The sequence below is a fragment of the Lytechinus variegatus genome, chromosome 8, assembly GCF_018143015.1.
Source record: "Lytechinus variegatus isolate NC3 chromosome 8, Lvar_3.0, whole genome shotgun sequence".
In the NCBI taxonomy this organism is placed as follows: domain Eukaryota; kingdom Metazoa; phylum Echinodermata; class Echinoidea; order Temnopleuroida; family Toxopneustidae; genus Lytechinus; species Lytechinus variegatus.
In genome coordinates, this window is record NC_054747.1 from 14,825,251 (window position 1) to 14,849,921 (window position 24,671).

At 37.8% G+C, this 24,671-nt stretch overlaps 1 protein-coding gene across 1 annotated transcript; it reads left to right on the forward strand.

Moving 5' to 3' along the window:
• The first annotated feature begins 508 nt into the window (after positions 1–508).
• On the forward strand, positions 509–23,349 carry LOC121420037 (laccase-like). Its single transcript, XM_041614562.1, has 13 exons — positions 509–796; positions 5,363–5,431; positions 7,574–7,791; positions 8,605–8,765; positions 10,374–10,482; positions 11,785–12,003; positions 12,503–12,657; positions 14,034–14,269; positions 15,366–15,430; positions 16,986–17,246; positions 18,113–18,260; positions 19,611–19,753; positions 22,988–23,349. Exons 1-13 carry the CDS (start codon positions 727–729, stop codon positions 23,276–23,278), a joined length of 2,145 nt encoding a protein of 714 aa, XP_041470496.1. The 5' UTR covers positions 509–726; the 3' UTR covers positions 23,279–23,349.
• The last annotated feature ends 1,322 nt before the right edge of the window (positions 23,350–24,671 follow it).

Below are 24,671 nucleotides of genomic sequence, written 5' to 3' on the forward strand. Positions count from 1 at the left end.
CTACCCCCCCCCCCGCCGCCTTTGGCCGTGCTGAATTGGGTATGAAAAAAAATAGTATGGCAGTCTTCAAATACCAGAGATGAGCGAGTCATTTCTAGTAGGACATGATATGCAAATTTTCGTTTCACATTTTGAAATTTATTATCTCCCACATTTTTTAAAAATGTATTATGCCGATATAATTTATGTATGTATATTTTTTTCTGTTATTTTTTAATTATAAAAAAAGAAAATATCAGGTATAAATATATTTCAATTAGATTGTTAGAATATATGTACGCATGTGTTATTCATTATGTCATTTGCTTATTTTTATGTTATGCTGAAAAAAAATATTACACTTGTATATACTTTTGTTATTGGAATGTGGAAATGAATAAATCAAATCAAATATTCAGATGGAAATACCTCACTCTTCGTAATCGAATCTAGCTTGTGATTGAGCATGCGCAGATTAGCTGGCTTCGAAGCACAGTCCAGTACCCTACCCTTGAGTTGTTATGTGGAGCAGGGTGTAAATTCAGGAGATCGACCTATCCTCAAAAACGAGAAACGTGTGCCCTAATTTATCCATTCGATTTGTTTGAACATTTATCGAACGAATTCTCATCACAGCTCTGATCGTTGGTAGACATAATTATATTCCCTCACACTTGTTGGGTGTTTACAAGGAATTAGTGAGATATATAGACTTTTGATTACTTGGAGGAATAATCCCATGCTATAATGAACTTCAAGGGCGTTATTTGTACCATCGCTTGGATGGTGGCGTTTTGCGTGCTTACCAAAGCACAGAGTAAGTACTATCAATTCTATTTCACTTTTTATATGTCACTATTTATTTATCATTTCGAAAGATATATAGATAGATAGATAAATGGTTTATTAATAAAAATGAAGACATAATTGCGGCTAAGGCCGAATTGCGATGTATTCACAAGGTAATAAAGACACAAAAAATATTCAAACAATAACACAGATAATTACAAAATAAATAATACGGATAAAGTATGGTATTGAAAACTACTTGTGTTGTGGAATTTTGGAAAGGTAAGAGAGAGGTGGGAAGGAGGAGAGGCAGATAGAGAGAGGGGGTGGATAGAGAGAGAGTGAGGGGGAGTGAAGGGAAGAATTGGAGCAGAAAGTAAAAAGAAAAGAAGGTACAAACATTACGAAAGAGGTAAAAACATGAAGTTGTAAGGCTGTACGTAAGAATAAACAAAGTTAGAAGATTTCGAAAGTAAAATATTAGCCTTAACACAATCATATTGGTATTGTGGTGTATAGTTCTTGCACATTAAAAAAAAAGCAGTAGTATTTCGTGTATATTCATTTTGTTCTTATTTAAATAGAATTCGTCTCATTTCACTTTTTACATTTTCAATTGATAATTGTTCTTAAGCAGCTGGAATAAAGTTTTGATATTTTGGGGGATGGATATCATTTTAAGAGAGGACTAAGTATAAGTATTTATAACAAAAAAGAAATGCCAACATGAGTTCACTGAACCCCCCCCCCCCCAAAAAAAAAAAGGGGAAAAGCGGAAATGTAATAACAAGGAAGGGTAAAAGAACATAAAGGGTATCTTGTGTGGGTCGTGTTACTCCTGTATGTCTTCTTGAATGGAGAAAAATAGGTCCCCCCCCCCCCTTATCAAAATCCCCTTGCGCTGTCCTGCAAAAATCCGAGTTTAATTAAAACTTCGAAAGTCAAAATCCTCTTTAATCCTCTCTTTTTTTATCCAAAATGACCCACTTCTTGGCTTTGAGAAACTGAGCAGACAGTTCACTGCGGTTGAATTGAATTTCGTATAAAAGTTTATCGATCTGTTTGTCAGTAAATCCGAAAATCATTACAGTGGGAAGAGTAAGCATGCAATGCAGCAATGAATTCAGTTACTGTATGAAGAACGTTAACTATTCTTCTTCTTCTTTGTGTAGTAGATTGGTAGTGACGATATTGTTAGGAGGGTATATCATACAGCTTTTCGTTAAGGCCTAGTCACACCGCCCGAGAGTTGTTGGAGCGGTAAGGAGAAAGGGTCGAATTTCGCTCCCAAAATTTTGGAAAAAATCTAAAACAAAAATAATAAAAAAAAAATCGAAATCGAAAATGGTGAACGGTAGCGAGCGGTGATGATTTTTTTTTTCTCCGCTCCACGACCGCTCCAACAACGTTCAGGCGATGTGGCCAGGCCTTAAAGTTACCGTCTTTACCATGTTTATAAACGATATAGAGATTATCACGTAGAACAAGGGTTACCATATGTCGTTCGTAAAGTCGCTCGTAACTTACGAACAGTTTAATGAAACAATTAGGCCTAAGTCCAAGAAAGGTCAGAGGTAGGATAAGACCTTGTAAGCATTGATTTCCGTCTATCTGTCATGCAAGGCTGGGCTACGTTCTTCAGTGAAAGTAAATCAAGGCCTGATCATCGATATGGCTTTTGTTAATGAAATTCTTACTGAGTTTAAATAAACTAATCATATGCGATCAATGAGTAAAATGTAGAGAGGAGTCCTGAGGAAACTTTTTTAAGACTTAAGCTGTGGATCAACTCGGAAGCACACGAATTAGAAAACAAACGGGAAAGTTTCCATATTGATACATATTGTCGAAAAGGAGGCCAAACTTCGACGAAAATTCGTATGTTCATAAAGCAGGTACCGTAGTAGTTGATATTGTCGTATTTTTTTAAATTTGATTTTTTTTATCTCAAAGCTAACTACGTATGCCCTACCTCCTATAAGTTTGGAAGAACTGGGAACAACATGATAATAAAAAAAGACAGTAAAAAGTAAAAGAAAGTAAAACGAAAATGAAAAAAAAAGAAGAAAGAAGAGTTTTAATAATTAGTCTCGTTGAATAATATGCCACTTTGCCCGACCTCTTGTTCAATTATCCTAGATTGCCCTATTGTGGTTGATATAGTTTGTTTGTCATTTGTATAATATCAAGTTTAATCTAAAAGCTTTCTGTATCACAATTGCACGTTCGCCATGGTCAGCCTATCGTGCTCATTATACATGGAGGCCCAACCTGGTCAGTGACTTAACTAATTAGGAAATAGCAATTAACAATCGATTCGGACATTACAAGGTTTGGTGCTGATATCTTTGACCATCTGGTCAGATGGACAGTTTTGGCATTTGTCCTAATTAGTGGTAGGTCCTGGTGATGACAAAATGTAGAGGTATATAGAATATAGACGTGTCGTAACCTATGGGGGTCATGTTACTTTGTGGAATGTGTGGGTCGTATGGTCCAGTGGTTAGGGCATTGGAATCGTAAGGTTGGGAGTTCGAATCCCCACTCTGCCATTGTCTCTACGTTGATAAAAAAGGAGTAATATCTGTCTTCTCAGCCATTATCACTGATTAACAGAGAGTGACATGTTTCCTAGGTAATTGGTTATATACCAGCTTGGCGATTACCAGCAAAATGCTGTTTTTTCGATATAACACGGGAGTTACCAAAAGCAGAAACAGAAACAGAAATCAAATTAATAACCAACATCTGTAGATCTGTAAGGTATCAGCTCCGCAACATTGGGTACATCAGAAAATATTTGCCAAAATCTGCTACTGAAAAATTAGTTCATGCACTGATTTCTTCACAACTTGATTAAGGGTATATGCCTTGCTTTACAATTTACCCAACACACAGTTGTTTAAACTCCAGAGGGCTGCACCTGCCTTGTCTCGTCTTGAAAAAATGAAGTTATACCTTATCGGCCCTGCATTTGGGTTGACTATTTCAAAGTTTTGTTACTTGAAATACAAGGGGTTTTCTTTTACGATTAACACAAAGAGTCTCAAGAGAATGTACCGCTATTGAACGTGACTAATAACATATCCGGATTCGGTCATTACACGTTAAATCAAATTTACACAATTGCTCATCGAGTTTTCATATTCTGTTGAAATTAAATCATTATCTTGTACTATGCATATATTTACAGATCAAACAGATAGGAACATATTCATAGTTTCTGAGAGTTTGTGGGAGATTCCAGATAGCCCTTATTTACCTATGTCCATGGGGGTAAAACCCGTGCCAGATTTTTTTTTACTTTATCTGTATGGGCAGAGTTCAAGTTGAAGTTAAGTTTAAGTTAAATTTATTCAAGAACCAGACATATAAGTACAAATCAATTAATGAACAGATGATACGAAAAGATAAATGATATATATGAGAGGTTTTCGAGGACCCATAAAGAGCAGAGCTTGTGAGTGGGGCCCTACAATAAATATACACAATCAAGGAACATCGTGTACATAATAGGAATTAACTACAGATATGTACAAATATAAAACACATACACACCCTCACACACACGCACAAACACACGCACAGACATGAGTAGGCTGGCGAGACATGATAACTCATAGTTTTATAGAATAATTTTTTTTAACCTAGATTTAACCCGGATTAACAAAGATATATCTTTTATATTGTACTTTAAACCAATAAAGAGTTGTACAGATCCGGGACTTGCCGGAAATGGGGGAGGGGGGGTGACAAAATATTGTAAAAAAGGGTAATCACCCGATTTAAAAAAAATATATTTTGACGAGTAATTTTTTTGTTTACATTCTCACATCTAAGGGGAGCATTGGGCAGTTTGGCAAGACCCCCCCCAAAAAAAAAACCGTCAGAGAAAGTTCACGGCTTTCAAGGCCTCCTCTCTGGTTCCACGTCTTTTATTATTAGTATTATTACAATCATTATTGTTATTACTATTCTTACTATAATTGTTATTCTAATTATTACTATCATTATTATTAGTATTAGTAGCAGTAGTAGTAGTAGTAGTAGTAGTAGTAGAAGTAGTAGAAGTAGAAGTAGTAGTAGTAGTAGTAGTAGTAGTAGTAGTAGTAGTAGTAGTAGTAGTAGTAGTAGTAGTAGTAGTAGTAGTAGTAGTAGTAGTAGTAGTAGTACTAGTACTAGTAGTAGTAGTATGGTTGCTACTTCGACTACTACACTGTAAAAAAAATGTTGGGTAAAGTTTTAACCAGCATAACCAGGTCAATATGTGTCCAACCAGTTAGAGGCAGTATTTTACCCAATGCGGGAAGCAAATTGTCCAGTAAGGTTTAAAAAATAAGCAGCAATAACTTTAGAATGGGTCAAATTTTCATCACACTGGATAGATAAAAATGCCCCAAAGAAATGCCCAAAGTTGGTTGGAATCATAATTATCAACAGGGGGCATTTTTCTCAATACTTTTTAAGAGTGTAGTATTATGAAAATTTCATCGTCATCATTATCATCGTAGTATTAGCTATAGAATATTCTTATCATTGCTTATTTTTGTTGGTTTATACTCAATTTTTTTCTTCATTTTTCTTTCATTTTCAGACCCGAATTGTATACGCAATACACAAGAGCCAACGCCGACAAATGCTAACAGTTTTATAAATTCACCAGGTAAGATATTAAAATATATATATACAGATGGCAACATCATGAAATTCATTGTATATTTTTCTATTTTCATTTCGATGGCTCCCTACGAATCCATATTTGCCCCAATGAATGTCTTTATCATGAACTATGTGTGTTGCTATATTACGGAAATGACACGTATCGGGGGCCGCGGAAACGGGGTGGGGGCTGCGAGGGATTTTTCCAAAACCGTGCATAAAAAACGTAAAAATTTACCATCTGATTATGATTTTTGCATGGTCATAATAATAATAATAATAATAATAATAATAATAATAATAATTAATAATAATAATTGGCATTTATATAACGCTTTATCAATCTACGACTGTTCAAAGCGATACACAATTATTCACTCATCAGCCCCTACATTTTCGGCTCAGCCCGCGCACTTTCAAAACCGTTCCGCAGCCCCTGAATATTACAAATGTTCTTTTGATATTTGTTTGAAATAGAATTGCATTGTTATTTTGCCATTAATGGGAATACTACTTTTCTTATAAATAACATCTTTGATAGGCTTAACTCTTTGAAAATGAATTAAAAAACGTGATTTGTTCATAATGCTTATATCATATTCAACGACAGGATTCTGTTCATTCGACTTTAACCTGTGGGAAAATTCTTGATGTATTTTTTATGAAGTATGTAATCGAAGTTGACTAAAGATCATTATCGGATTGCATTACTTCCCCCTAACATAAATAACCTCTTTTTTTTTTGGGGGGGGGGGGGGGTGTTGCACACTATCTAGTCTTACTAATGACTAAGGGATAACCACATTAATCGCGGTAATACAGGATATTAAAACAAGACATCAGTTATAAGAGATTATTCTAGACGAGACCGCATTATTAAAGACATTGTTGACTTATTTTACTTCCGTCTAGGAAACAATTATATTTCCCAGTGCCTATAATTTTAAAGAAATTGTAACTAGTTATAATGTTTACACCAATCTAGCTCCTTTTGTCTTTTTGCTAGTGATTATCTATACCATGCATACGCCTCTTTACACACACACTCACATACTTGATTAGCGTGACGTAGGGGACACCATAATATATATCTTCTATTATTGGTACTTTTAAACGTATCCCCGTAAGAAATAGCCTAGCAATGATATTGATCATGGGGCAAATATCTTCGATTAATCATTAATCAATGCTGTTTTACACCCTATAGCCCTACTATCATATTGTTACATCATTTGAACTTACTCATTGTAATTATGTTACTTTTGTGATATACCACAATGAAAAGGAACCCGTCAACAAGCTGTGCTTGACTGGGGTCCCATAATAATAATAAAATAATAATAATAGCCAATTTTTATAAAGCGCTTTTCCCGGAATGGCCCAAAGCGCGTTACAGCATATTATTACCCCGGTCATTGGATTCATTTCAATCCCGCACGAAAAGTGCACAATTTCCACTCCCTGGGGAGCATTCCTTGCATTCATCGCAGCCTCATTATGGCGCTGGCAAAATCAAACATACAATATCTTTCGCATCCTACCGGGTACCCATTTAGCACCTGGGTCGAGAGTGGCAAAGTGTGGATTAACGCCTTGCCAAAGGATGCTAGACCGCGGTGGGATTCGAACACACGACCCTCTGTTTACAAGGCGAGAGTCAGAACCACTACACCACGGCTCTTCCACATAACTAACCTATCATTCTGAGTTCTATTATGCTGTGCTTTGTACCACTGTATTTGGTTTGGATAAAATACTATAGGCCTACTACTAATCAACGTAAACAATCGTATAAATAGGCCCAAATTTAAATCGTTAAGTGCTATGTTAATGGGACCCCAACTGGACGTTGTAGCGTGCGCATGTAATTTGAGCTAGGTGGGGAAGTTACAAATTGATGCTGATGTTCAAGGTTCGAAACCTGGTCACGTCTTTCGGATGGTGACGTTAAAGGTCGGTCCCAGACGTAAATAATCATATCTGATTGATACACGTCTGACAAAATCTCAAATACACGATTCTTCTTACGGGTTCATTGTATATACTTTGAACTGCATCGTATACATCAGAGGCACTCGTTCTATTTGAAAATGAAACCAAAAAAGATTAATGTTTCTTTCCTCTCTATCTCTCTCTTTAATTTTAGAAAAGTCGCCCCACCCATGTTTACGGGATTGCGCTGGCTCCAAACCAATGCAATGTGAATACACGTTTGTAGTAGAGTGGTATAATACTATGTCTAAGGCCTGCTATGACTGCCCATGCAACCTGACGGATTGTCAGAGGGAACAATGCGTAGCAGCAGACGGTGTCCCAAGGCCCATCATAGTGGCTAACAGATCCCTACCAGGACCTCCGATTGAGGTAGGCAATCTCCCTTTTAACTAATTTCCTCAAAGTTGGTATTCTAAATATGTTCTCCCGGTTAATATTTGAAGTAGTCTGTACCTATAATGAAATCCCTTTTTTGTGAATATTCTTTTGTTTGTATACTGTATTTCAAAATTTCAAATCAATCAATAATTAGGTAAAAAACCCTTTGGAAGGGAGAAAAATAAAAAATATTTATAATACACAAAGAAAATACACAAGAAATAAAGGCTCACATCGGGTTGTCGCGATGTATATACAAATATATACATTATAATATGTATATATATATACATACATATATATATATATATATAAATGTGTGAAATAAACGTGTAAAACAGCTATGGCAATCGGTCAATTGGATCGGGGTCGCCCTATCCACTAACCCGTCTCTGTGGTCTAGTGGTTAAGGCACTGGGTTCAAAGATGTGGGCCCGGGTTCGATTCCTGTCAGAGACATTTTCTCGGAATCACCATTTTTTCCAAAGGGCAGATAGCTCTGGGAAAGCTTTACTTAAGCTACGCTTACCATTGTTGCATCCATTTCTTTCACAATATATATATATATATATATATATATATATATATATATATATATATATATATATATATATATATATATATATGTTTGTGTGTGTGTGTGAGGGTGTGTGTATGTGTGTTTACATACCTATAGAAGTGTCTACAGAATTACACTCTGTATTTTTGGGATGCCACATTCTTCAGAATACACTTGTTGATTATTAGATATATCATAACTAGTTTTCATACATGCAATGTTAATATATTATTTTACAACGCCAGGTTTGTGATGGCGATGAGGTCATCGTTAACACGGTCAATCATATGGATAACGGGGAGTCGATAACCCTTCACTGGCATGGTCTCTATCAGAAGTCTACCCAGTACATGGACGGTGTCTTCAAGATCAGTCAGTGTCCTATACTACCCGGAAACAAATTCAGGTTTGGAGTAGAAGAAAGAGGAGTTGTAGAAGATAGTAGTAGTACACTCTAAAAAAAGTGAAGTGCTAATTTATCAATTAAAGTGATTGTACAGTGCGTATCAAGAAAAAGTTTACACTTTGAAGAAGCCCTGGGAATTAAAAAATATACATCATGTGGGTAATTTTTTCATATATAATCTTGGGTTTGGGTCTCATCTATCTAATGGAAGTGAAAGTTTTGACAGAATGTTACGCTTAAGTGAGCACTGTCAATTTTTGTAAAGCTCGCAGAAATCTGTTTGCGCAGAAATGCTCGTTTTCACGCTGTGTAAGGGGGAAAGGGCGAAATCAAACTGCCAAATATTTTTCATACATTTCCCTTGCACTTTTAGTCAATCGAAATAAAACGGATACATTCAAGCATTTTGTAACAATTTTGCCACCCAAATTGAAATTTCAACACTTAGTAAGCCCAACCTTTACCCTTTTTGTGCCAGCTGGATCTCAGGACATAATTGAATCTGAACAAAAGTTTGTATCTGACATATCCAGCATTTTTTCACTAAGTTTGTACCATTTAAAGTGGGTTTACATTTCATTTTTACATTTAATACTTGTTTCTCCACACTTTTCCCAAGCTTGACAATGATTAACAAAATGAAAATGAAGCCTAAATCATTTCATGTAAATCGCAGCTCAGTGTAAAGCAAATATCGTCACAGTTGCCTCGGTGTGTGGGGGAGTGGGATGGGGCGCAATGCACTCTTCGAAGTACTTAGGGCAAGGAAACAAGTTTCAAAAAGGTAAAAGATATCATCAAATCAAATTTACTAGCTATATTCCATGTGTTCTTCATGATTTAGGTCTACTTTTATTCGCATAACTATTTCAAAGTTCTGCGCAAATCATTTTTCACTAACTTTTCAAAAGTAAGTGGTGCTCACTCAAGCGGAAATATTTTTCGACAGTTATATCGTCATTTGCTTAAATGGATCTGTACCAATGTTAACATATGGAAAAATCTTCATGATATTACAAATATATAAATTTACAGGATTTTTTCTAAGTGTAAACTTTTTTTTGATACGCACTGTATAGTGACTGCACTACGAGTGCTGATTTCCGAGTTTAATTTTGAACTTAAACTCAGCACTCGTAGTGCAGTCACTATGCAAGCACTGTAAGTACTAAATCAGCACTTCATTTTTGGAGTGTAGTAGAAGTAGTAGTAGAAGTAGAAGTAGTAGTAGTAGAAGTAGTAGTAGTAGTAGTAGTAGTAGTAGAAGTAGTAGTAGTAGTAGTAGTAGCAGCAGCAGCAGCAGTAGTAGTAGTAGACGAAATAGTAGTTCTAGATCTACTGTAAATAATGATTTCCTGATAGTTATCTCTCGAACCTTGATCTAAATAATAATCCTTGTAATATATAATCATTATGATAAAAGTAAATCCAACGTTCGACTGGTAGATGTTTACAGCCCATGTGGATTTATCTTAATTCCTTGAAAGTTTAGACATGTTTAGAGTTCAATTCTTTCATTAACCAACTAAGTTAAGCTAGCAACATGGCAAAGAAGCTACAAAGTATATACAAATATATTTACACTTATTTTTTGAATCCATATTATAGGTATAATTTCATTGCTGACCACCCCGGGACCCACTTCTGGCACGCTCACACTGGCATGCATAGGGCAGACGGACTTTTCGGCCCACTTATTATCAGACAATCGAAGCAGGTCAGTTGGAATGTCAGTCATGACCGATTGACCGGTAACGAAGGTCTGGTCAAACGATCTGTTATCAAATTATCACTTTCATATCTTATCACTGTTTTATCGTTTATTGTTGGTCAATTCTAAAGCTGGCTGGCCAGCTATTCATAAACTACTTTCAAAGCGTCGACCTCAATTCACCCTTTGATGCTTTGAATCGAAAAATGGATTGCAACAACCTATGTGGGGCTACCCGTAGATGGATCTGTCTACAGAGGCCTCGATTCCTCGATCATTTTGCCCCCCCCCCCAATAATTCCGGATATGGCAAAAAAAAATTTAATGTTCAGCAAGCGAGAATGAGATACACAACTTGTTCTTTATTAAAAAAATTTCAGCTCGCGCTTCGCGCTCGCATTAATTTGTTGGTGAGATACGTGTCTGTGTCTCATGAGTCATATAAATATAAATAAATATATATATATATGTGTGTGTGTGTGTGTGCGTGTGTGCGTGCGTGTGTGGGTGTCTTGTACGATCCACCGCCTTTGGAATGCGCCTTTGCCTTCGCTTTTGCCCCCCCCCCCCCATCTAAAAAGTGGATCGACGCGCCTGTCTGTCTATCCTATGAAGAGATTCGATTAATTTCCGATTGCAGAATAGAATTGATCATAATCAAATTCAAAATCTCCCTCCTTTCTTAGAAACACATGAAACAGGCACCGGTTAATCTAAAATCTGATATTTCAAAGATTGATGGACAAACCTCATTGTGTACATGAAATTCATCTTTGACATGAACTTCCCTTGCCATTTTGCTGCTTTTTGTATGTATTCTCATTCCTCAAAAGATTCCTAGTAATTTGACTAAACTGATGATACCTGACTGTTTAAGGGCCTTACAATAATCTTAATAATAATAAATCTTGAATACCTTCTGAATATTATAGGTCTAAACTAAAACCATTTCCGTGCAAGCCTACGTGACGTCCATTTCAGGAAGAACTTTGTCACAAAGTATGTTCACACGGGGTTCCAGGTTGGACTTTGTAAAGGTGTGATTCCTACTTATAATGGTCAAATTAAAAAGTACGAAGATAATTTCACACTGTGGAAACGTCAACAGTGTGTGTGTTCACACTGTGTACGATGCGAAATTGTGATTCCCACCAAGATGCTCATAATCAAACAGTGTGAACGTGCTTTTACATCGTGCCCCACACTATGATGACACTTTTCGACACTGTTAATTCTGACAGTGCAATGTATGTAAGAGTGTACACAATATCCAACGTCAACCGGAAAACTTCACCTTTAATTTTACAGGACGATCCGCATAATCTTCTGTACGACCATGACTTACCCGAACACACAGTCTTCCTATCTGATTGGATGCACAAAGCTATATCAGCGGCCTATCTCAGCGACCACTTCAGGGGTGTTGATGAAGGTCCAGTGACCATACTGATCAACGGCATGGGTGCGTCTGCAGTGTATGGTCCGACATCGTCGACCACGCCGAGGGTGATCTACGAAGTCCAACAGGTATAAGTTTGACAGGGCCCAGGGGCATGGGATTAAGCGATGCCGGAATTTGTGGATAATTTTCCCTATTTATCTAGGATGACTAACTTAACCCCGACTTTGCCTCCTTGGCTGCAGTCGAGCAAAGAAATCTCGCTAACGGTATAGCCGTCCTTACATGTTGCACGGGTTATTTAAATGCCTGCAGCGTCCCTCTAACATGTCTAAGTTTCATTTCATATGAATATTCATGAACTTAAAGATCGCATAAGGAATACTGTTCCCATTGTCGATTTTGCCATTAAAGGAAAAAAAAACATTTACGGGATGTTGTAGAATTATTCAATTTCTTTGTTTTTTTAATGTCTAGACCACAACCTCTAAGAGAACATGTGCATTATTTTTCTATTATCTGTTGCATTAGAGGGAAGTACCTCCATTTAATGTATGTTTCGAATGCATGTAAAATGTACTTATCAATTAAGTCTTAAGTGCACCCTTTTCATTCTTTATCCAACAGGGTAAACGGTACCGCTTCCGGGTGATCAGTAGTGCCATCACCAATATTCCTATGAAGGTATCAGTTGATGGTCATAAGATCACTCTAATCTCGTCCGATGGAGATAACTTCGAGCCTTTGGAGGTTGATGCTTTCTTCCTCTTCGGCGGGGAAAGGTAGTTTTGATGGGCTTATGCCGAAAGGTTGGGTGCTGTCGCGTTAGGGGGTGTTGACACTAAGGCGAAGATTCGTCCAAAGCCCCCCCCCCCCCCGGTTTGGCCGAAAGGGTATGTTGGGAGCGTTAGGTCGACAACGCCCACAAATGGCACAACCGGGGGGGGGGGGGCTTTGGACGAATCTTCGCGTTAATGTCAACACACCCTAACGCGACATCACCCACCCTTTCAGCATAAGCTGTTTTGATGGTATCATCGTATCCTTCTATGAAACTTGCTGAGAGGGATAATTGCCTTCCGAAGTGTCGGATCTGGGTGATTGGCTGAACATGCTGAAAGGCATTAAACCCCCGTCACACTAGAGGCGGAATGAGCCGGAATGCCGTCGGAATGAATATTCTTGGTACATTCCTGGATATTCAAAGCGCATTCTAAATATTCTGACTGCATTCTGAGTGCATTCCAGACATTCGGGTTCATTATTGTGACCGGCCCGAATGTTTTGCTCATGTTCAAAACTTTCGAAGTGCATTCGAAGTGGAGAAATATCTAACGACATTCGAAGTGCATTCTGACTGCTCTCTGACTGCATTCTAACTATTCTTACGACATTCTAAGAGCATTCGAGGCATTTTGATCGCATTCTAGAGAAAACCGAATCGCATAAAACGCGACCAGCTGCTGTTGTAACGTCATTTGGCAGTAGAAGTCACCCGGTCATGTCGCAAAAAAGGAAGACATTTTTGCAAAAGTAGCGAAAATTTCAAATTCCCTCCCGAATGTGGCACGAATTTTGAAAGTTCTTCATTCCGGCTGGTCCTGCTCGATTCCTGCTGATTCCGAATAAGTGTGACGGGGGTATTATGTGTAACGTGAATTAAACAGAAATATATTTCCGGAAAGACTTAAGAAATGTGTATCATGCGACACAGAAGGAGAACTGTTCCTCAATTTAGAATGCTCAAGGGCTTCTGAACAGAATGTCAGCAGATCAGGGATACAATTTCTGAAAGGTTTAGTCAGTAATTCTCACTTACTCTAATTTATTCTTAAAATGGGATAGAATGATTGCATTAATTAGCTTCTCAGAGTAAACAGTAAAATTCACTGTTTGTTTGATTAAATGCACCACCCCCGTGTTGTTCATTATCTACTTTCAGAATGTGCTATTGGTGGCAGTTGAATGTGATGAAAATAGTTAATTGCATTTCTGTCCCACCAGAATTACATATTGTTAGATAAAACATCTTTTCTTGCTGTGGGGTACGTCATTCTAAACTTATGGAGTACGACAAATGATAGACTGATTAAATTCGGGTCAAATCTCAAATATCAAAAGTTCCGGAAGTTGACAACCATCTCCTTTAACCATACAGGTACGACTTCATCCTGGACGCATCTCAAAATGTCAGCAACTACTGGCTCAAGGTCCAAGGTTACAAGCAAGGAACGGGTCTACGTGAGCTGGCGGTCATCAGGTACCGAGGTGCACCGGAAGAAGTACCGACCGCTGACCCTTCGGTTGGCAGAGAAGGAAAGGTCTACCAAGACTTGGGCAGAAATTATAACGAACCTGAGGCGGTGCATACTGTGAATGAGTTAAGATCTCTTGGTAAGTTAACCCCTGTGGAGTGTTTCATGGAAGGGCTACTCGGACGTTTTGCCCGAAAAGTCCTGTTTAATTAGTTTCCATTAACATTGTGCTTCTCAGTCGATCAAACCAGGGAAAGTTGTAAGATCTGACAACTTTTCAGACGAAAAAAAATGTTGAAGAAATTTTCTGCACTGGGGAGAGTCTCATGATAAAAAAGAGTAAGTGGTTTTCACTGACAATTGATATTAGCTCCTGAAATCCTTGTACCAGATTGGTTCTGACAAATTAGTCAGTGAAAATGATTGATACTTCATTGAATATTCCTCTGACGGTTGGGTCGCTCATCAATCTGACGTCCATCCCTCAAAAGCTTTATTGGTAAAATTTTAGATCAGAGTTTAGATATTGATCAATGCTGGCTCTTTTTAAAAGAAGCAGACATCATGAGGTGTCTTTGGTCTCGAGATGGAAGCTTCAACAAAACTCAGAATATGTTCGATTTCAAGATTCCATAGGATACCAAGAGCCTATAGCGTACGCACTTTGGTGGATAAATATACATCTGTTTGTCATCTGGGTGTGTACTTTATGCATTGATTAAAAAATATATCTGCGTGTTGGATACAGGTCATTTCACTTTGTTGAATAGGCTTCCGAAGACACCAGTTTCAATGTCGGAGTCCCACAGGGTTTAATACTAGGCCCAACTATATTCTAGTCTATCTAAAGAGATTTTACAGATGAATGGGCGTGTGAAACATTTTTCATTTTTGCTGCCTTCTTTCTAATTCGATGGTTAGTAAAAAGTGGGATATTGTAGTATTAAAGCAAGGTATATATCTGAAGTTGTACAGGACAGTATAAGAAAGCAACATGGAACAGACAACCCATTGCAATATCCAATAATAATCATGATAATCCAAGTCGGTGATAGAATGTGGGCATCGATGAAAGTGGACTATGTGCCTATAGCTAAACTAGATCTCAAAAACTGCCGAAAGAACATGTGTACTTCATGAAGGCTTGGTTTACATACAAGGATTATAATCTCATGATATAAGAATTACTTACTCATATGTGCAATCATCATCTCGTTTTTTTTCTTCTTTCGCAGACGCCCATACACAATCATCAGATAATAATATGCGTAGGGTCTATCTGCCCTTTGACCTAAATGCGGTAAGATTTCCGTTGCTATTCTTTTTGCCCCAAACATAACCCCTTCTCTCTCTCTTTCTTTCTCTTTCCCTTTCTTTTACCTCATCTTCTTTTCTAAATCAGGTAAATTTGTTAGTATTAAAAAAATAATTCATAGTCAGTGATCAATTAATCATTGGGCTTACTCTATAAGATTGGATCGTAAGTAATAATAATGGTAGACAAAATTCATAAAGCTCTTCACATAGAAGTTTCACAGAGCTGTTAGCAAATAAAATGAAAGAAATTAGAATACACAATATATCTAGGGAAAAGAACAAGAAAGGATACGAACGTGAAAATATTAATATGTCAATTAATTGGACATACAAAAGATCGGAAAATGTAAAACTTAAATACAAGGAGCCGATATGTGAGTCAATTAAAAACGAACTTTGATAATCAAGAAAGTGTGAAATGTTTTATTTGTTTTGTACGCAGTTTTTAACTTCAGATGATCTCTCTGTGTCTGACTTTTTATTCCCTCTATTTCCATTGATTTTTAGGGTTATAGGGGATAAGAAAAGGAAGAAGTTCCAATAAGAAGGAAGCTATTTTGAAGCTTTCATGATCTGTTATTTTAGTTATATATATATATATATTTATATATATACATTTCGACTGGTTTCAGATTTCACTCTACAACTGGTGCGTTGTAAAGAACGTGGTATGTTTTACGAACAAGATCATTACGGAACCAGTATCTGTCTTTTTTTTAATAGGCTGGCCTCTGTATGTAAAACAACTGTTTTCCGATTTTCCGCAACTTTTGGTGGCAGCGGTGGGATAAAACCCAACGGAATTAAACTTCCCCCCCCCCCCCCGGTAATCCATGCCCATTTTGGTCACCCTCCTTTCCTATCATCTCAGTTTTATTAATTAACTTTTCTCCACACTATTTAACACTCCTTTATTCAACTTGTGGGTGTGCAACTTCTGATGGACCTTATCCTAGGCTCTAGGAGGTTGGGCCATACACTCCTATAAATTTTAAAACCTTTCTTTGTCTTGTATATGGATCCTTTCAAGGTTCTTCAGAGGGAAGCAGAAAAGGGTTGTAGAACTACTTTTGGTTCTACAAGGAACCCAAGTTTCTTTATATACACATGTATGACGTTTGGGTTCTTGATGTTGTGAGGAATCCAATCAATTTTGCGTATGGTTCTTTTTACAACATATGGTGTTCAATAACCCCATGTGTTGTATACAAAACATTAAAGATTTCCTTGTAGAACCAAAACGGTTCCAAAGGAATGTTTAGAACCCTTTTCGGATTATTTTTGTTGAACCTTTGAAAATCCCAAATACAGGACAAAAAAGGGTTCTCCAAAGGAGTGTTTAGAATCCTTATTATGATTCTTTGTTGAACTTTAAAAGGATCCAATTGCGGGATAAAGAAAGGTTCCAGTCAGCACCTTTTTTCCATGAATGTAGACAATTTCATATGGCGTATTGGCGGACCCCGAAGCCCTTTTCAACAAAGATGAGGAGATGAGAAATGTTCTAAGTGCCATCTTTCTATCTTCTACTTTTTCAGGTCAATAACCCGATGTTTAACGACCCAGACCTATATCCTCTCGGTCCAAGCGGACCAGGCTGGGGCGACTTCCACGTACCTCAGATAAACAGCCGGACATTCAAATTCCTCGACTTCCCTCTCCTCTCTCAATTCGACGATCAACTCGCTGCAGCTGGGGCCTATGATGACGTTTTGTGTGAAGTGGAACAAGCCGGCTTTGAATCATGTGATACTGAGTTCTGCGCTTGCACACAGTACATTGACGTTGATTTAGGACAGGTAACACAATTCTACGAAATTGGGGAACCTACTTGACCTTAAGAGACGCATGTCTACATAATCCATGTAAAGATAACTTGAGATAACTTGTTGACAGTGCTAATACGAAATTTTAGTTCTTCAGTAGAACCTTCTGGCATATGATTTAGTAAATCTAGTATTAGAAAACTAGAAGGATGGGGTTTAGGATGAAGGATGTATTTAAAGGAAACCAAAATACAAGGAGAACATCTATTTTATCAGAAAGAATAAAATGAGAGGAGCAATCTAAAATTTGTTTTATGAAAATCGGTTATAGAATAAGCGAGTTATGGAAGTTTGAGAACTCTTGTTGTGCGTTCTATGGGTATCCTCAAATTTGCAAAGGTGCCTCAAAATGGCTGATTTCGTAGACAACACTTCATTTGTTTTGTATACAAATTTTCAGATTTTCCTCATTATCTTTCGAATTGCATCTTGCCTCCTTCTGAGCACAACATATGTCATGGGAAAATATAATCCACACCACATAAATATGCAAAGGTCAGGAGGAGATAATGTGAAATATGTAAAATAAATGGGAAAATATGAAAATTTGTGTACAAAACAAATTGAGAGTTGTCCACAAAATCAGCCATTTTGAAGCGCGTTTGCCAATTTAAGGATCCGCATAGAGATGAAGCTTGTTTTATATTGTTCCTCACCTTTTACTCTTTCCAATGAGATTGATTCGCTTCTTGGGTTTTGGTTTCCCTTAATCAGACTAGCTCGGGGACACTCCCTATCCCATTTAAAGAGAACCCTATAGAGTAAAAATTTTGGATGTGCTCCGGATTTGCTGATAGGAATAAGGAAATAATAAATTTTTCATTTATATTTTGTTCTAGACGTTAGAGATCGTTCTGATCGATGAGGGATTATCTCCGTATAAGGTGGAACATCCGTTCCATCTTCATGGTCACCCTTTCCGCATCCTCGCTCAGGGTATTTCAGTCAACGGAACAACAAAGGAGGATGTCATCCAGCTGGACAAAAGTAAGCATTATTCTAAAGACAGGGGCGGATCCAGGATTTTCCAAGGGGGGGAGCACATTTTCCAGAAGAAAAAATTGAAAAGCAATAAAAAAGTCTTTACTGTCAAGAGGGGAGGGGGGGGGGAACACTCGTGTTTTAACTGCTTCTTACATTACAGATTTAATTGTGCCCCTCAAAAGATCCGCCGGTGGCTAATGATTGCATTCATTGTAGAGACGCCTACATGCAAAAAGTTTGGTGTTGAAACAACACTCTTTTAACATCATCCACCGATCGGTGTAACAGCAGTGTAATCACCAACAACAGTTGAAATACACCATGGAACTCGGACGTAACACCAAATAGTGGCGATATATACACGCATTTACTTTCCTGTAATATTTTCCCACCACGTACGGGCTGTAAAAATAAGTTATAGGCCTATGCGCAGGCGCGGCATGAAAAACTTATAATTCAGGGAATCATACGGAATCTATATAGATCGAGAATTATTATACAACAACAACTACTTCTTATTCTACTACTATTTCTACTACTGCTACTACTACTACTACTACTACTACTTCTACTACTTCTACTACTACTACTACTACTACTGCTGCTGCTGCTTCTACTACTACCACTAATACTACTACTACTAATACTACTTCTACTACTACTACTAATACTACTACTACTACTACTACTACTACTACTACTACTACTACTACTACTACTACTACTACTACTACTACTACTACTACTACTACTACTACTACTTCTACTTCTACTACTACTACTGCTGCTGCTACTACTACTACTACTACTAAGAGTGGCGTACCTAGGATTTTCCACGGGGGGGGGGGGGGCAAAAACGTCCGCTAAAAAATTTGACAAGCAACAACAACAAAAAAAAGGTCTTCAATCACAAATACAGGATTTCGTACCAGAAAAAATTGACAAGCAAAAAAAAGAAGAAAAAAAGGTCTTCAAGCTCGTCAAGGGGGGGGGGGCAAGAAAGGTCTTTCAAGTTCGTCGGGGGGGGGGGGGCAGGGAAACTTCCTTTGCATATGTTGTGGCTCGTCAGGGGGGCAGACTGCCCCGCCGTAGGTACGCTAGTGACTACTACTACTACTTCTTCTTCTAATAATAATAATAATAATGAAAATAATTATAATAGTAATAATAGTGATAATGACACTACTACTACTACTACTACTATTACTACTAATACTACTAATACTAACAATAATAATAACAAATAATAAGGAAATAACAATCGTCGTCAGCCTAATCGAAACATTTTTAATCATTACTTTTGACGAATGGTCACCTTTTCCTTCATCTTCATTAATATTTGTTTCGTTATAGATGGTGGCATTGTTCGAAACTACGACCACGCCCCTGGAAAGGACACCGTGGTCATACCAAGCGGTGGATACACCGTCATCGACTTCGTTGCCAACAATCCTGGCTGGTGGATACTTCATTGCCATATGGAGTTCCATTTCGAGGTAGGGGAACTGAATCTTGAGGCAGGAGAGAGTGGATGGGGTTTGATAATAATAATAATAATAACATTGATGATAATAATAATAAGAAGAATATTCTTATTTACCCAGGGTTGCAGCTCTAGCTCTTATGAACTTTTTTTCCCCAGCAGGCCATGCAAACATGGTGTTACAACGCCGAGCGCCTGATAAAAAGTCAGAAGTTCCCATTTTTAAGTCTTCGGTATGATTCGAACCCACGACCTCCCGTTCATGTGGCGAGCACTCTAACACCATGGGGTGCAGCGTGTATTACTTTCCATAGACATCATATAACCAGAATGGCCTTCATTTTGTAATGATTTTTTTTTCAATTTTTCCGGGATCAATTTGACTTCCATATTGTAGTAAAAACCCCCTTTTTTTTGCTTTTCAAATTTAGATCAGCACCCCCTCTTACAATAGTTCCAAAGCCCCCAAGAGCCAGGCCGCGCAGACAGCTGTCCGGTCTGCATACAGAAAATAAAGTAATTCATAAATATCGCGTATTCATTTCACCTCAAGTTCAAGTCTATATCTTGGTAAATCCGCCCGGAGTTACGTTACAGCTTTGACTTCAGCGTACTCAATGCCACTTAGAATGAATCATTATATATCAGGCACAATCAAATCATGTGGTACAAAAAATGTTATAAATATGACTACAGTTTTCAAGAAAAAAAATGTTTAAAGTCTTTATATTCACTTACCTTTTTGTGGATATCGCTACGGTGTCAGCGTTCACAGTGTTTCCACCAAGTACATGAAGATTAAATGCTCAATCACACTGTGGATATCTCTACAGTGTGAGCGTTCACAGTGTGTTAACCCAGTACATGTAGTTTAAATGCTCAATCACACTATGGATATCTCTACAGTGTGAGCGTTCACAGTGTGTTCACCCAGTACATGTAGTTTAAATGCTCAATCACACTGTGGATATCTCTACAGTGTGAGCGTTCACAGTGTGTTAACCCGGTACATGTAGTTTAAATGCTCAATCACACTGTGGATATCTCTACAGTGTGAGCGTTCACAGTGTGTTCACCCAGTACATGTAGTTTAAATGCTAAATCACACTGTGGATATCTCTACAGTGTGAGCGTTCACAGTGTGTTCACCCAGTACATGTAGTTTAAATGCTCAATCACACTGTGGATATCTCTACAGTGTGAGCGTTCACAGTGTGTTCACCCAGTACATGAACATTAAATGCTCAATCACACTGTGGATATCTCTACAGTGTGAGCGTTCACAGTGTGTTCACCCAGTACATGAAAATTAAATGCTCAATCACACTGTGGATATCTCTACAGTGTGAGCGTTCACAGTGTGTTCACCCAGTACATGAAAATTAAATGCTAAATCACACTGTGGATATCTCTACAGTGTGAGCGTTCACAGTGTGTTCACCCAGTACATGTAGATTAAATGCTCAATCACACTGTGGATATCTCTACAGTGTGAGCGTTCACAGTGTGTTCACCCAGTACATGTAGTTTAAATGCTCAATCACACTGTGGATATCTCTACAGTGTGAGCGTTCACAGTGATTTCACCCAGTACATGTAGTTTAAATGCTCAATCACACTGTGGATATTTCTACAGTGTGAGCGTTCACAATGTGTTCACCCAGTACATGTAGATTAAATGCTCAATCACACTGTGGATATATCTATGTACAGTGTGAGCGTTCACAGTGTGTTCACCCAGTACATGTAGATTAAATGCTCAATCACACTGTGGATATATCTATGTACAGTGTGAGCGTTTACAGTGTGTTCACCCAGTACATGAAGATTAAATGCTAAATCACACTGTGGATATCTCTACAGTGTGAGCGTTCACAGTGTGTTCACCCAGTACATGTAGATTAAATGCTCAATCACACTGTGGATATCTCTACAGTGTGAGCGTTCACAATGTGTTCACCCAGTACATGTAGATTAAATGCTCAATCACACTGTGGATATCTCTACAGTGTGAGCGTTCACAGTGTGTTCACCCAGTACATGAAAATTAAATGCTCAATCACACTGTGGATATCTCTACAGTGTGAGCGTTCACAGTGTGTTCACCCAGTACATGAAAATTAAATGCTCAATCACACTGTGGATATCTCTACAGTGTGAGCGTTCACAGTGTGTTCACCCAGTACATGTAGATTAAATGCTCAATCACACTGTGGATATCTCTACAGTGTGAGCGTTCACAGTGTGTTCACCCAGTACATGAAAATTAAATGCTCAATCACACTGTGGATATCTCTACAGTGTGAGCGTTCACAGTGTGTTCACCCAGTACATGTAGTTTAAATGCTCAATCACACTGTGGATATCTCTACAGTGTGAGTGTTCACAGTGTGTTCACCCAGTACATGAAGATTAAATGCTCAATCACACTGTGGATATCTCTACAGTGTGAGTGTTCACCCAGTGGACTGGGTCGAGATGATCAAAATTTGCATATGTACATGCAGTTTAAATGCTCAATTTATCAGTGGGAAGATAATTTCACAGTGTGGACATCTCTGCAGTGTGAGTGTTCAGTGTGTTCACACAATTAACTGGGTCGAGATCACAAAAAATTGCATATATACATGTAGTTTAAATGCTCAATTTATCAGTGGGAAGATAATTTAAAAGTATGGACACCTCTGCAGTGAGAGTGTTCACAGCGTGTTCCCACAGCGGACTGTGGAAAGATGTGATTCGCATACAGTTTTATTTCTCAATTCATCTGTGTTAAGATAATTTCACACCATGGATACCCGTTCACAGTGTGTTCACGAAGTGTATTATGTCAGGAAGTTCATTCAAATTTAGAATTAACATGTTATCGTTACCTTCACACTGTGGACACCACTATGTTCACTGGAAATACATAGGTGCCCTACATTGTTAAAATGCTCAAATAACAAATGTGAAGGTGATTTCAAATTGTGTTCCACAACACACTGTTGGACAATGTGTTCAATCTAGTAGGGGACCTCCATTAATGTTTAAATTCCTTCATAATACAAAAATGCACAATTTGCTATGATGTTATAACCATAATTTCAAACCTTTAGATCATTGAAAAGCATGGAATGATAATGAAATATAGCATCAGCGTTGATCATATCGAAACATAAGTGTATGTCAGCCTTTCCCGCTCATGTTTTTACAAACCTTTACAAAGTAAATTCTTTTTCTGATCCGTTTTTTTTTTTACTGCCAGGATGGAATGGGGATCTTAATTCGCGTCGGGAACCAATCTGACCTTCCTCCTGTTCCAGAAGGATTCCCGATGTGTGGTGACTACCCTCCAACACAATATCCTTCTACCGAGTCAGACCCTGTACCTAGTCAAGTCAGTATGACCATGACCATTACCGAAGTCATCCTCGTTGCTGTAATCGCTGGTCTTGTAATCCTCATCATCGTTCTCATCGTCGTCATCGTGGTCCGTGAACGTTCAAGGAACGATGGTAAAGGACGCCCTCAGGCGATACCAATGAATGAACGATGATGAACAGACCGTATAATTGCTTATTTTTACATTTGAAGTATCAGGAAAATGATCATTATATTGAGAATTAAGCTACGGTGTGTGATGTTCCAATCACTGCTGTCGTCGTCATTGTATTTGTAATTTCATTACCTTCATATCTTTTTACTGCTCCTACGAGAACAATATATACATGAATTATATATATATATATATATATATATATATATATATATAGCATATATACGTGAGGGTGTGTGTGTGGTGTGTGAAAGTTTAAACAGCAATATGGCACAATATATAGTGGAATATATACGTAAAGAGAGACGGATAGATAGTTGGATTAGATAGAAAAATAGATAGATAGATAGATAGAAAGAAAGGTCTTAAATGAAAGGAAAGGAATATAGCCTAGGAACCTTGGTGGCACCGGGGTCAGGCAGAGGGAGAACGTACCACCTATGATTTTTGTTTTAGTATTGAAACATTTGAGGTGGAAAAAGGAGAGACAAAAAAGGAGGACGAAGACTAAAAAGGAGTGGTCTCGATCGGTAAATGCCCCGTTTATTGCCCCCGAGCGGGGTTTTCGCAATCACTACACGGATGCTTTCTGGAACGTAGAGAATCTATTGTCAAAAGCCCTCCATGACAAAGATTAGCGATCAATCGCTAAATGAACTGACCAATCAAGATCAATGTTACACGCGCATTTGTCACAAAATACTGACTAGGAACCAATCAGAAGTGTTCTTTCATATTTGCTATTCATTGCAAACCTTTGTGTTCCGGAGCCCTGTACGGAGACCTGGACTCCGTAACACAAAGATTAGCGATCAATCGCTAAATGAACTGACCAATCAATATCAATGTTACATGCGTATTTGGTTTAAAATACTGACCACGGACCAATCAGTGCACCTCTTTCATATTTGCAATCCATCGCAAACCTTTGTGTTACGGAGCCCTGGACTCTGGACAAACCGAATATTTGCAATTGTTTTTTTTGCAGCTCCGATTCTTGGGACGATCTGCAGTCTTGGTTGACGAATTTTCGACAGATTGTGATTCGACAGGCATTTTCAATAGCTTCAATATGATGTAGAATACATCCCCGTTGCAATTCCGAAAAGTCGTTAAACATTTTGGAATAAAAGAGATTTAATGATGGGTTATATTTGTGTATGAATTTTTCAGCCTATTTATTTTTTTTTAGATTTAGATTTATTTATTTCCATTCAACAATTTTTTTCAAAATACAGACAAATCAATGAAATTTCGTAACAAATTTTGAATATAAATCAAACAAAACTACAATTTGTTGCAGTAATTTTATCAATGAAAAGAAACAAGAAATGAACGAAGGGACTTGCCAAGAAAGCAAAAGCTTGTAGAGAAGGCAAGCCCCTAGACTTAG

Excerpts from the sequence above, each read along its gene's own strand:
- LOC121420037 (XM_041614562.1), top strand. The coding sequence starts at position 727 with ATGAACTTCAAGGGCGTTATTTGTACCATCGCTTGGATGGTGGCGTTT. Across the intron at positions 14,270-15,365 it reads GAATGAGTTAAGATCTCTTG|ACGCCCATACACAATCATCA; the intron begins GTAAGTTAACCC and ends CTTCTTTCGCAG. Across the intron at positions 18,261-19,610 it reads TGTCATCCAGCTGGACAAAA|ATGGTGGCATTGTTCGAAAC; the intron begins GTAAGCATTATT and ends GTTTCGTTATAG.